We start from the raw sequence: 13,724 nt of genomic DNA, 5'->3' as shown, positions 1-13,724 counted from the left end.
TTGTGCCCAGAAATCTGTACTCCTTTGGAACTACTTTAGAAGTACCTGGTTTTATGGAATGTGAATTTCTGAGGATCAGAAACTATCTGGCCTAGAGTTTTTCACCTCTGTAGTGAGGCCAGCTCTCCTCTTGGAGCCCCTCTTGAAATTAGTGGGCCACTGAGTATCTCTTTGAACTGGCATTAACCCTGGGGAACAGCGGAACAGTGTCAGCAGCTGCCAGTGCCAGGGGCCAGCCCTTCACTTCCTGGCTGGCCATTGAGCAGATTTCAGTCATTTCCCTTGGTTTATGTTTGCCCTTTTCAGTGCACACCTTTTGGTCTCTCCACACATACTCTCTTCTTCCTGCATGTTTACATACTTGTATGCTTTAGCACATTGTACAAAAACAAAAATAAATGGATCTCTTTATATTTTTCATTTTCAACAATGTAATGTTCTTCCTTAACCATTTGCACCTATTCTGCTAAGAAGTATCAAGGCAAAGAGGAAAACTCAGATGTTCCTCGTCGGAAACGTAAAGTCTTGCATCTTGTTTCCCAGTGGATTGCTCTATACAAAGACTGGTTACATGAAGATGAACATTCAAAAATGTTTTTAAAGGTAATCTAACACTTCCAGATAGTCTTTGATGCCAAAAGACTGATTTTATTTTTAGTTACGCATTTCAAAAATCTCATTTATACGTAATGGTCATTCAACTTTTTTGTGATAGTCAAGTTGTGATTCAGAGAATATATAAATTTATTTTCACTTCTGAGGCTTGATATTCCCTACATAGAAGTCATGGGAATTTTCATTGCAAATGAAATAAGGAAGGTAAAGCAAGATACACTTCAAAATTTGATACCACTTTATATATTGAGATTTATTATAAGAGGATTTTGTTTTGTTTTGTTTTGTTGAGACAAGGTCTCACTTTGTCACCTAAGCTGGAGTGTGGTGACACAATCATATCTCGCTTTTGCCCTGAACTCCCGGGCTGAAGCGATCCTCCTGCCTCAGCCTCCTGAGTAGCTGGAACTATAGGTGCATGCCACCGTGCCTGGCTAGTGATTTACTGTAAGTTTAAACTAACTAGTCCCATATATACACTATTTGGGTAAAACATTTGTAGGCCATGGTATAATTTGAGAATTTTAAATAATAATAATTTGTAAAATAGATACTAACCTAGATTTACATTTGGAATTAGAGAAAGTGATTTATTTTTCTGATCATTAATAGGCTTCAGTATCTTTTCAACACAGATGATTCTTTGGAGATGATTAGTAGACAGTTGGATTCCTTTGGTCACCAAAGCCATATTGGGTGTGCAGGTTAAAACAGAAAAGGGGTAGAATGGAATTCTAGCAAGGAAGAATTCTAGTTCAGATTAAGCAAGCGCCTACATTGATTCTACCTTTCATGAAGGAAACCAATTTGAATTCAACATTCAGATGTCATTTAGACACCAGTTAAAAACTGGTCTAACCAACTCTTTGACTAAACTCATGTTATTTTCAAAACAATTGGTTAATTCAATTGATGTTTTTCCTCCCAAATAATTATGTGGATATTATTTTTTAAAATATAGAATAGGCATGTACATCTGGAGTGGCTAGGCTAGAGCACTCTCAGTTTTCATAATTCCTACCTGTAGCTCCTAAAAGCAGGTAGGGAGCCATGCTTAACTCCTAAAAGCAGTTAAGTGAGGGGCTGGGAGAGAGAATCCCACCCCCACATCTCACTGGTGCCTGGTTAAACCCTTGCCCTTGCATTGTCCTGGGTTCTTCCTCATTGCCTTAGGTAGGATAGCCCTTGTATGAGTCTTAATCCCAAAAAAATGGGCATTAAACCATTTCAGCTGTCATTTGTCTTTTCCCCCAGACCATATACAGGAATGTACTGGATGATGTCTATGAATATCCAATACTTGAAAAAGAATTGAAAGAATTTCAAAAGATACTTGGAATGCACCGTCGTCAGTAAGTATTTCATTTTTCCTAATTATAGTTACTGAAAGAAAGCAGCAGCAAATGTGATGGGGTTTGGGATGCCTTATGCATTAAAGTTGATTTCAAGCAGTTTGACTCAGATTCTTCCTGATTCCTTAGCTTTTCTAGTAGTAAATTGTATATTTTGTTCTTGTATCTCAAAATGAAAGAACACTAAATCAAACTCATTGACTATTTTTTTAACCCTCTTTGATATCATAAAAGGAAGCTGGACCATGACAACCTCGTGCATAAAAACAGTTATTTAATAAATTGTTATTTAATTTTAAAAGTTTACATATTTAAGTTGTCAGTTGGGGGTTCAATGGAATAGGAATAAAAGTTTTATAAATAGGTTCCAGCGAGTCATGGGGCATTTTAAAAGCTCGATTTTATAGGTTCCCTGAAGGTTTCTTTATCAATTTAGAAAAATTAAAGAAAACCATTTACTCAATGACTCTTGGCAAGTCCAAGCATCCCATAGGTATCTGTCATTAATCTTTCAGATTGACAATACCTGACTTTACTGTGATATTACCACTAACTCTCCTTATTAATTTCGGTAAATGAAAACATCAGATCATTATTCAGTTTTCAGCTGCAGAGTTCACCTGAAGGGAAAATCATTCTCTTATTTACAGTGTAGTTTATACTTAGTAAACATGAAGCATATATATTGTCAAGTTGTGAAAAGCTTAAGATTTCAGCGGTCACAAATGCACTTCTCATAGAAAAATGTTAATTCAGGCCTTTTAGATTCCTGATTTGAGATTTAAAGTCTGACTTAATGTTAGTAAAGGGAAACCCCATTGCAAATGAAACATCTGTATAAATGAATCTTCAGGAGCAAACCATGTGTAAACTTTCATCCTTAATCATCAAATCTGAATCTCTCATGCTGAGAGATTCGGAAGTAAGGTGCAAGTTAGCACAGTGCATTAAAAATGAATGCTATGAGTTTGGTGGGTCTTTTATCACAGTCTGTATTATATTAACTTTCCATAGCCTAAGACTAATATGAAAATGTGAACTAATAAATGAAACAAAAGAAAAAAAGACAAGCTTTTCGTGAAAACAATCCCCCAAATGGAAGTTGCTCTATGCTATAAAGCAGACCTGTTATAGTTGGGAAACTTTAATTCATAGTTTAATACATTTAAATAAATTAAGTACATCAGTGGAATTTAATATATTCTGTTTTTAAAACTTATATAAGAATGGCAAATGATAGATTAAAATAAAATGATATTAAGAAATTATTCTTGATAAAATAATTTAAAAAATTATTCTTGCTTCTTTGGTGGTATAAGATTATGAAATATCTTTAGATTCTAGAATAAGATTTGAGCCCCACATATTAAAGTTTCCCAGCTTTAACAGGTCTGCTTTATAGCATAGAGCAACTTCCATTTGGGGGATTGTTTTGATGAAAAACTTGTCTTTTTTTCTTTTGTTTCATTTATTCATATTTTCATATTAGTCTTAGGCTATGGAAAGTTAATATAATATAGACCGTGATAAAAGACCTACCGAAACTCACAGCATTCTCTTATAATGCACTGTGCACAAATAGAAGAGAAAGTATTTCTTTCTGAGAACAAGATTGATACCTTTAACATATGGTTTACCTAATGATGTAAGAGATTGGTCCCAGTACTCGTTCCCCGTAAGTGGAGGAGGCCTTCAGAAGTCACTTGGCAGTGGGACTCTGGGGAGCACAATCAGAGAGGGACAGAATGTTCCCCAGTCCCACCACACAGAGAAACATCCTAGAAAAGACGCACCTTGGCTGAACTATTTAGCTATCTAAATAGCAATTTTACCTAAAATCTGTCACTATATGAGAAAACTTATTTCTGTGGGCTGAATATTGCGATTTAAAAAAAAAAATTATTTTTGTGGACTGAGTTCCCATGGATTGGGTAGATCTAGTTCCTCCCCCAATTCTCAGCTTCACTTTCTGTGGGTAGAAAACAGAATCCACCTGTTGAATAGATAGCTTCTTTACTTCCTGGTTCATTTGAAATTCAGAGCCCAATGTCAAGTGTGTTGTAGTAGTAAGTTAATGAATACTGTGTTTTATCTTTTTTTAAAGAGCAAAATCCTCTGCCCAGGGCCTGAAAATTAGTCTTCCATAACAATAACTGCATTATTCTGGGTTTTAGGACAAAGACTGACTTCTTTTCCTTTTCCTTTCAGCACTGTAGATGAATATTCACCACAAAGGAAGGTAAGGCGGACCCTTCTGTATCTGAAATGGGGTGATCTGTTCTGCAGACCTGGCCTTGCCTCACTTGGCATTTCTTCATAATTAAAATGAATACTGCCTCCAGCACAGCAGGGCAGGGCAGCGACGCCTGGGGCTGCAGCCTCCTGCACTTGCCTGCTTCCCTTTAACTTCCCTGTGCTGGAGCAGATCTGATTTCAGCCGTGTGCCCTTGACTTTATGACATTCTGCATATTTTGTGGTGCATTTTGGAGTCTGTGAGCTTCCTGCTGTCCCCAGAGTGATACAAATTAGAACTTTAAAATATTTATGCCCCCAAAAAAATCCAATCAGGAATTTTAACTCCAAAACTAAAGTCTTGTAAAGAAAGTATTTGCACTTTCTCAGCACCATAGAAAGAGAGACAGCAAGTGTGAATGTTCCCTGTTCAACGTGATGAGGGGGAAATGCGGAAGGAGATGTCAGGCACAAGTTTTGGAGAAACAGATGTTATCAGACGGATAATCACAATGAACAACATACCTGTTTCCCTTAAGAAAGTCATTATATTATACTACAGCAGAAGTATTGAAACAATCTCAAAGTTGCTTCTGTGAAAAACGTAAAAAGCAAAAGATCAGATTGTGATGACTGGAACTCGGAGGTTACTATTGGGATGGGGAAATTATGTTTTTCTTAGGAGAAGACTCCATGGATGTTGCAGTAGCCAGAGGTGAAAAATTGCGGGGGGATTCTCTAGCATGTCACAGGGAAATTACAGGGGCTGTTTGCCTGCCACTGGCCTTAGCCAAGGCCTATCATATAGCTCAGAATCTCCCTCTCCACTAGCATTAATTGAAGCAACTCCCGGTTTATTTCTCTGAGATTGGATAGATGAATTTCATATTTTTTAAAAAAATTGGCTAGCTCTTTGGAACATGTTGTAAACAGCTATGGTTTTCCAAAGGGCAGGAATGCATTCATTCATTGTTCTCTTTCTCCTTTCTCACAGAATAAAGCCCTTTTCCACCAATTCAGTCTTAAGGAGAACTGGCTCCAGCACAGAGGAGCTGTGACTGAAACAGAGGAAAGTGAGTATGATTTTCAGCGAGGGTTTGGGGTGGGTGGAGTCGCTGTGAATCGCCACCGTTCTCCTGCATTAGCACACGAGCCTGCCTTTACCCATCATTTGCAGTCATATCCCTTGGACAAGCACATTAACATCAAACAGAATGGTTTTTCTTTTCTTACTTTGGGTGTTCGATCATATAATACTGTCCTAAGCACCAGAGATATTTTTAATTTGGGGAGCAAGGAAAGGAGGCTTCACAAAGAGGCCCCTTGCTTTCTTGAGCAGAGGTGGAAAGTGGGAAACTCAACATTTTTCCTCCCAGAACTGCCGCCTCCCTGATTCCATCGGGCCATTGCCTGTGACTAACTGGAAAGACCACCAAAGCCAGGGCACGGGGTTTTGGCTGAGTCAGTCCATGAGATTTAGAAAAGAAAATCTTGGAGAGAATAATGAAAGGAAGGATATGCGGTAGAAACTCTGCCAAGGCGAGGCCGTGTGGGCAGTGCCACACATCCGGTGTGTCCTGTCAGTGCTCCTTAGTGCCGCAGGGGCTCGTGGCCTCGCCTGCAGAGGGCTGTTCATTCAGTACGAGGGGAAGCACCTTCTTAGCACCCTGAAGATGCTGACGTGCTTTTCTACGTTAATATTTTATAGCAGAACAAGAAACGTTAGCAGTGGTTTCCTCCTACGTGGATAAAGGTTGAGTTACGGGCAGAGCCAGGAAACACAGCAAATTAAAACGTTCACGCTATTGTGACTTAGAGACTCACTCTCTTGACTCCCCTTTCTCCACGTTCTGAAATTCTAAGTGTGAACATTTAATATTTACCCAATTTCTTGAGCATTTTTTAGAAAGTCCCAGGATGCTTGTTCTGTTACATGGTGTTTGTATATGACGCCGCTGATAGGTGGGTTCTGTTGGATCCTATTAAGTGTCACCTGCACCAAGTAAAAGAGCAAACAAAATGTTCTTACCTCCTAATTCATTAGTTGCTGACCCTCCCTGCCCATTTGTCTTACAATTTAATTGTATAATTTTCCAAGCTGACCTCCAAAGAAGCTAAGTATTTCAAGGCCACTAGCTTCTTTTTTTGTTTGTTTTTATCAGTTTATTAACCAAGCTGTAAACCTAACCGACATTGAGTGGTTTTTAGACTAGATTGTACCTTGGTCAAAAATTCCATCTTTCTATGGAAGGAGGAAAGCTTTTTTTCTCTTTTACAAACCTGTTGACAAAATATAAAACAATTATTTGTTAAATGCTGTTGTTTTAGTGACACACCCAACCAAACCAAATATGTGAAGTGCTTCCTGGTGATGTGTTCACTTTGAGTTTCTATACATATAAACTCATATTTAGGCTTTTGCTTCATTTGCATTTCTATGAAAATGTTCCTGGGTTTATTTTTGTGGTGCTGTTTAAATTGCATATGAAATTTCTCTAGGAGTTACATTCCTAATTTTCTTTTCGCAATACAGAATAGCAGAATATCTAAGTATATTATTGTCCTTTTGTCTATTCTAAAGAAGCTAGTGTTTTATACATTCAGAATAGCTGATATTAATATGAAGCAATGTGTCAATTATCTCCATTGCTATTAATACATTTTTTGCTATTCAAATCTTAAAGAGAAATCTTTTCAGGACCCATTATCCCTGATAGTGATAATGTCCTAGTAATAATTATTAGCACAATAGATAATAAAAAGGAAATTAAAAAAGGCTTAGAAATAGAACCTCCATTTGGAAACTAAATTCATCACCACCTTGATGGGGGAGTCATTTTTAAATGATGGAGAAAGCTGAACACAAAAAATGAGACAGAGGACAGATTTTTGGATAAGTTTGTGAGAATTCTAATAGCAAAATATGATATTCTTGATTGGGCCCCTGAGACTGCCCAGAAATGCTGTATAAAATGAAAATTTATGAGTTAGACACTTTAATATGCTTCTTCAGGAGATCTCAGCAGCTCTCAAAGAAGGAATTCAAAAGTACAATGTCGGCTGGGTACGGTAACTCACGCCTGTAATCCTAGCACTTTGGGAGGCCGAAGTGGAAGGATCGCTTGAGGTCAGAAGTTCAAGACCAGCCTGAGCAACATAGGGAGACCCTGTCTCTACAAAAAATAGAAAAATTAGCCAGGTGTGGTGGCGTGCACCTGTAGTTCTAGCTACTCATGAGGCTGAGGCAGGAGGATCGCTTGAGCCTGGGAGTTTGAGGTTACAGTGAGCTATGATGATGCCACTGCACTCTAGCCCAGGCAACAGAGCTGGACTCTATCTTAAAAAAAAAAAAAAATACAGCGTGTACCACAGATTCCACCATATTGTGGTCAGATAGTCTCTACCGTAAGTATAGACTTGCATGACTCAGGTCTCTAGTAACAGTATGGGAAGCCTATATACTACTCATGCTTGTTCAACAGCTTTATCATGTCTATGTCTCATGTGTTTGCAAGCCCATGTTTATAGGCATATACCCTCAGGTATTCACATACATACACATGTATGTACTTTATACCGAAGACAATAGCAAGGTGGGTGCCTTGATTTGGAAAAGTTTGTACCTCATGACCACAGTTGGTTCACGAACAATTCTTTTGACTTGTGCAGTGTTTTGCCACGTGTATATAACAGAGCACTCCTATGTCAGTGTGAAGGCAAAAGTTTCCAGCACAGCCCAGGAGATCCTGAAAGTTGTAGCAGAAAAGATCCAGCATGCAGAAGAGGATCTGGTTCTGGTGGCCATCACGTTCTCTGGAGGTAAATTATTTTCTGTCCTTAAATATTAATCTTTCACTGGATCTCCTCCAAAAGGAGAAAGTTGACATTTTTGTAGAGTAAACGTGCAGCGTGTCCCTTTTGGGCCGGCAGCTGGGTGACCACAGTAACAATGAGAAGCTGCCTACCAGAAGTGTTTCCATGACAACAGTTGGATACTGTTGGATGCTGAATTTCCTCCCCTAGAACTGAATAGCGAGGCATGCCAGTGTTTTGAAATACATTATAAAGCTTTTCATATTTTGTGCTCTAGATAAGCCTTCTATTTTCATATTTAAATTAACTTGGGAAATTGCTATAGAATGAAATTACTTTAGGGAAAAAAAAGAAAGATGGCCTTGAACTAGTCATATTGCAGGCTGACAATTTAATAGTTAAAGACTCCCTGTCGAAAGAAAGAAAAAGCGTACAATAAGCTGAAAGCTTGCTTCCTCAGGTGGACGTGGGGAGCGAGGCCTGGTTTCAGCTTCTGCCTCTGTTGGGCCTCATTTATCCTCAGAGAATGGTTCATTGTTTGTTTTGAATAAGATCACACAGATTACAAGCTGACGCTATTGATCTCTGTGGCCTGAACAGACCCCTTCGTTTTCACTGGAGCCTGTCAGACCTTGGTGTCACTGGCCTCCTTTTTGGCTTGCAATCTTTATTTAATATCTCATTAACCCTGAGAAAAATACAAAGCAAGTGACTTAGCATCAGTAGTTGAAAAATGTGAGTGCTATGTGAACTGATCAGCCAGAGCTGAGGGGGCCAGGGGAGGGGAGCAGATAAACAGCTTTCATGTTTACCCTTTGTTATCATGCTACAGTTGGGAGATGAATATCAGAATATCCTTGACCTTAAAGTATAATGTGACAGAATATTGCTCCTCTTGCTTTGTTGCTCACAGGCAGGTAAAACAGTCCTACAAGCCAGGTGATTACACATGCAGACAGATCCCTTCTCCCTAGGCCTAATAAATGAGTCTCTCTCCTCCCTCTCCCAAGGCTCTAACTGTACATCCTGATGAAACATTATCTAGAATTAAAAAAGAAAAAGCAAGAATTGGAGGAACATGTGGGCTAAATGAATTTTAATTAGGGAGGGGTTGAGTTTTTCATGATATAGTTCAGATATTTCAGATAAGTTTGATAAATGTATATTAGATTTGATTTCCAAGTGACCAAAAATATTAAATGATTTTAAGCAGTATTCAGCTTCATCAAAACCAACATTTGCCTCTCAAGATAGTACCACCACAGAAAGTAATCACGGGAGTCTCTATTCAGACAGAAGGTTCTGGACAAGGAAGGGCCCTGAGTGAACTTCGCAGCACGACTGAGACCTGTCCCCTGCAACCTCGGGAGCTGACACAGAGTCAGCCCAGGGCCTCATGAGAACCTGGCAATTAATGAGTGGCTCTTCAGTACCCAATATCTCTTTGATGGCTGTGAAATACCATTTTCACACTCTATTAAATTAGATTCATCAGGGTGGGCAATGACGTTCCAATGTGTATAGGCCCATTGCTAATCATCAGTAAAAATATCAGCTTATCTCTTGAATTATCCTGCAGATTTGGAAATGTGCCATCATTTTCCATCCAGTAGTTTTTTTTTGTCTGCAAGGAACCTTTCTGCCTGCATCTTATTGTCCCCGAAACAATAATGTCTCAACGAAGAAAAAAAAAGAGCTTAATGTATTCCTTGCTCTAGTCACATAATTTTTAATAAATTATGTTTTAGTGCTACTTCAGAATAAAATGACAGATCTGTTTTTTCTTTTTGTCAAAAAAAAAGTTTTAAGATGTTAGAGTGGGTATCTCTAAAAAGAGTGATACTATCATAGCTTTAGTAAGTTTCTAGCTATTTTGTACCCAGGGTAGGTATATATATGCAGTAACAAAAACCTACCCAGTTAGTTAGAGGTTACCATTCTATCAGTTTTAATCTTTTATAGTATAGTGACAAACCTGAAAATCAGGGGGAAAAAAATGTTGCTCAGCAAATAGAAAAATTGCCGTCAGAGAGCCATGGCATTTTTTTCTGTAAAGTATGGATGACTCTCATAAATTCAGATTTAAGGTATACAGTAGGCACACAGAGGGCTGCAAGAAACTATAGCTAAACAAAGGAGGAGATGGAACCCACGAGATGGAACTTCAGAACCCAGCTGTGTGGGACCATCAGCTGTTCATGTCACCAGCCCGACATTACAGTACTATTGATCTTTATAATGCTGGGCCTTAAAGAATAGATTAGATTATCATTTGTGTGCTCTGTGTTAAACAGAAATGTTCGAAACAAAACTTTAATTTGAACTGATTAAGTTATCTAGAAAAAGATGTGTGGAATATTGCATTTCCCAATCATGCTGGATAACAAAGCGGCTACCTTAGGAGAATTTGATTATGTCACAGTGAAATAAAACTTGGTATTATTTAATCTACTCCTGTACGCATTTTGTAGTTAGGAGGAGGATATTTTTTCTATGAAGAAAGCTATTATGTTATAAGAGGGGTCTAACTGTGGTATAAAAATGGTCAAAGGATAGGAACAATTTGCAATAAGGGAAATAAAAATAGAAGAGGAATACGTGAAAAATATTCAGCCTCACTAGTAGTCAAGAAATACAAATTAAATAAAGGATCTTTTTTTTTGGTTTTAGGAAAATAACAAATTTACCAAAAGTAACAATCAATGTTGGTCGGTATACAAGTTTTATACCTATTTTTTGGAAAATATATTGACTTATTTTCTAAAAAATAAGCATTAGAAAGCAATTTGGAAGTTTATATCAAAAACTAAAAATATTCATTCCCTTTGATCCAATAATTCCGGTACTAGGAATCTGTCTTAGGAAGATCATCTGTAAGCAGAAAAAGATTTATGCACAAGGATGTTGACTTCAGTGATATTATGGCTGCCACAATAATAGATCCCATTTATCAAGCCCATGTTATGTGCTAGGCCCCATGCTAATACTTAGCATATATCATGCCATCTAATTTGTATGACCAAAAAATTGGAAACCATTAAATGTTCAACAATAAAGATTAAATGATGGTATAATGGACTATTATATAACTAATTAAACATGACATATAAATTATTTCAGTAAGTGGATAAGTGCTTATAATAAAATCAGAATATAAAACCATATATGGAATAATCGCAAGTATGTAAGTATCTATAATAATTATGAATGCATATGTATGCAAATAAATGCAGTTATTTGTGTGTGCATACACAGACTTATATAATGATCATAACAAAAATATACCCAAATGCAACCAATGCTAACATCGTATGGTTATTTTTAAGAGATGAATACATTTCGCTTTTTTCCTTAAACTGAGAGCTCCCCTTTATGGGTGCTGAGCAGTGATGTTCATGATACCACTGGTGTCATTGTATAGAATGTACAGAACTGAACTAATCCACCTTACGTTGTAGTTATTTTTAAATATTTCTCTTTGGCAAGTTTTACTCTTTTGATATATGTCTAGCCCTACTGCTACTCTTGTGTTATTAGTCAGTCCTGGTTTTTCTTTTTTTTTTATGAAGGAAAACATGAACTTCAGCCAAATGACTTGGTCATCTCCAAATCCCTTGAGGCATCTGGTCGGATATTTGTCTACCGGAAAGACCTGGCTGACACTTTGGTAAGGACCTTTAGCCTTGATTTGAAACACACATGCACACAAATGTCAGACTCAAAGCACATTTTTGTATGCTTTATAATGAATGATAGAAAAAATATATTAAATTATTTCCTTCCCTAGCCAATGATATACTTTCTAAATAACAGTACTTTTGTGGCCCAACTTGAGGAATTCCAAACCCCTGCCAAGTAAAACCCTTTCTGAGCTCCTAAAATAAGGGATTTGAGACAAGTGACTGCCTCTCCCATGGAAGTTTAATTCCATTTCTTCTTTTTTGATGGATATGTGGAGATTAGACCGAGAAATGCACCCTGGGTAGATTTAGGGGGAAGAGACCTTTGTTTCAGTACATTTGGTGCTCTTTGTTCCATTCCCTTAAAGCCTTTCCTGTGTAAAATGGGGTTATAATGACGGGACATCAGATGCCACTGAAGAATAAGAGTCTGAAGAAATGTAGAGCCCGTGCTTTAAGTTATTTTCGGTCCACAGTTTAAGAACATTTACATCTAAGTGGATGATCTCTTTGTTGTTCCTCAGTGATGTGGTTGGTTTCTGAGCAGTGGGAGCAGGCCTCAGACCCATCACCTAGAAATACAGGTTCTAACTGGTCGTGACTATGTCTAGGCTCAGAGTCTACATCTCTTTTCATGGAGTCGTCACTGGGACCGGTCTTTCTAGCTGGTTCCTGTTATATATAATTGGATAATCTATATATCATGTGGGTTAACCAAAACAACTTATATTAAAAACATTTTATTTAAAGTTATCTGCAGGCTATCAAGCTACCATAATAGTGTTAATCATTGTCCTTTTTCACACTTACTACCAGACACGTATGTGCTGAGTAATTTACATGCAGTATCTCCTTTAACGCTTCCAAATAGAGATTCGGAGAGGCTGAGTCACTTACTCTAGCTTCATACTGCCAAGTAAGGGAGAATGTTAGGGTTTAAAATCCATTTATGTTTGGCTCCAAAGCCCCTGCACATTCCTTTCATTTCTACACGATGAGGAAGAAAAGGAGAGGGAACTGTTTGCCTTACTCGGACCTTTCCTGTTCTGGCCTTCAGCGGGTCCCAGGTCCTGTGTAGTTCCATCAGGGAAACATGACAAGCTGGGTGCTGAACAGCGTTTCTAAGTAGATAATGTGCTCGCTCTTGCCCCTCCCCACAAAGGAAGACTATCTAACATGTAGCTGCTGCGGGGCTCCTTGCAGTGGAAGAGAGTTGCACCCAGCTGTCTTCCATACCCACTTCCTCCTCAGCTCTGCAAGGCCCAATCTGCCACTGTCCAGGGCCAGCCGAAGAGCAGGCAGGCCTGGGCGATATCCTCATGGAATGAATGGGTGCTGTGAAGTACATTCCAAAAGGGGTATGACCCCGTCCCGCTCTGGAATGTTTCCCCAACTTTGGACACCACCTAAAATGTCCTTGTTGGAATCATAAGTTTAGATATTTCATCTCTAAAAGATGTCAGTTAAAATAGAACATCCTAAGGGAAGACCAACACATGAAGCCATCTGTACCCACTAGTACTTTCACATAGATGAGTTCATCCTCTTAGGGAACAGGAATTAGAGCCATGAAGAAATGAGATGGAGAAATACAGTGTTTCTTGGTGATAGGGTGGGAGGAGGGACAACCATGAATAACCAGAGGGCAGTGCCAGGGTAAGGGGCCCATTTAGGGAGAATATAGGAGAGACAAAAAGCCAAGTAAAAATATCCTTACATCTCTAAATGGTGAAGCAGGTATTTGTGTCCCAACTCTGGTTCTTTCTTCGCAAATCTGCAGTGGAGTCTATGTGGGCCCAGCCTAGCCAGACCAACCCTGGAACCTTGGCTTTCCCCCCACCTCAAAACCTCAGAATTTGTAAGCTCCTTCATTCAATCAGTGCTTTCTGAGCTCCACACTGTGTCCTACACTGGGGATACAGAGACAATTTGTACCTTGACCTGCTCCAAAGAGAATCAAGTCTGTGGGAAAGCTCTGCAAAGGTCTCCAGTCATTAGTTTTTTTTAAATTAGGATACTTTTTCATAAATG

At 38.5% G+C, this 13,724-nt stretch overlaps 1 protein-coding gene across 1 annotated transcript in view; it reads left to right on the top strand.

Moving 5' to 3' along the window:
• The window catches only part of RAPGEF5 (Rap guanine nucleotide exchange factor (GEF) 5), a 188,073-nt gene that overhangs the window by 146,530 nt on the left and 27,819 nt on the right, over positions 1–13,724 (top strand). Inside the window, exons 10-15 of the mRNA XM_012659442.1 lie at positions 459–603; positions 1,870–1,967; positions 4,176–4,206; positions 5,195–5,273; positions 7,870–8,019; positions 11,583–11,680. Coding sequence (XP_012514896.1) covers positions 459–603; positions 1,870–1,967; positions 4,176–4,206; positions 5,195–5,273; positions 7,870–8,019; positions 11,583–11,680 — 601 coding nt within the window. The remainder of the gene's footprint in view (positions 1–458; positions 604–1,869; positions 1,968–4,175; positions 4,207–5,194; positions 5,274–7,869; positions 8,020–11,582; positions 11,681–13,724) is intronic.

Source organism: Propithecus coquereli, unplaced genomic scaffold (genome assembly GCF_000956105.1).
Source record: "Propithecus coquereli isolate 6110/MARCELLA unplaced genomic scaffold, Pcoq_1.0 Scaffold61, whole genome shotgun sequence".
NCBI classification, from domain to species: domain Eukaryota; kingdom Metazoa; phylum Chordata; class Mammalia; order Primates; family Indriidae; genus Propithecus; species Propithecus coquereli.
Note: the sequence above shows the minus strand (reverse complement) of the source record. Positions and strands in the feature narration are given on the sequence as shown.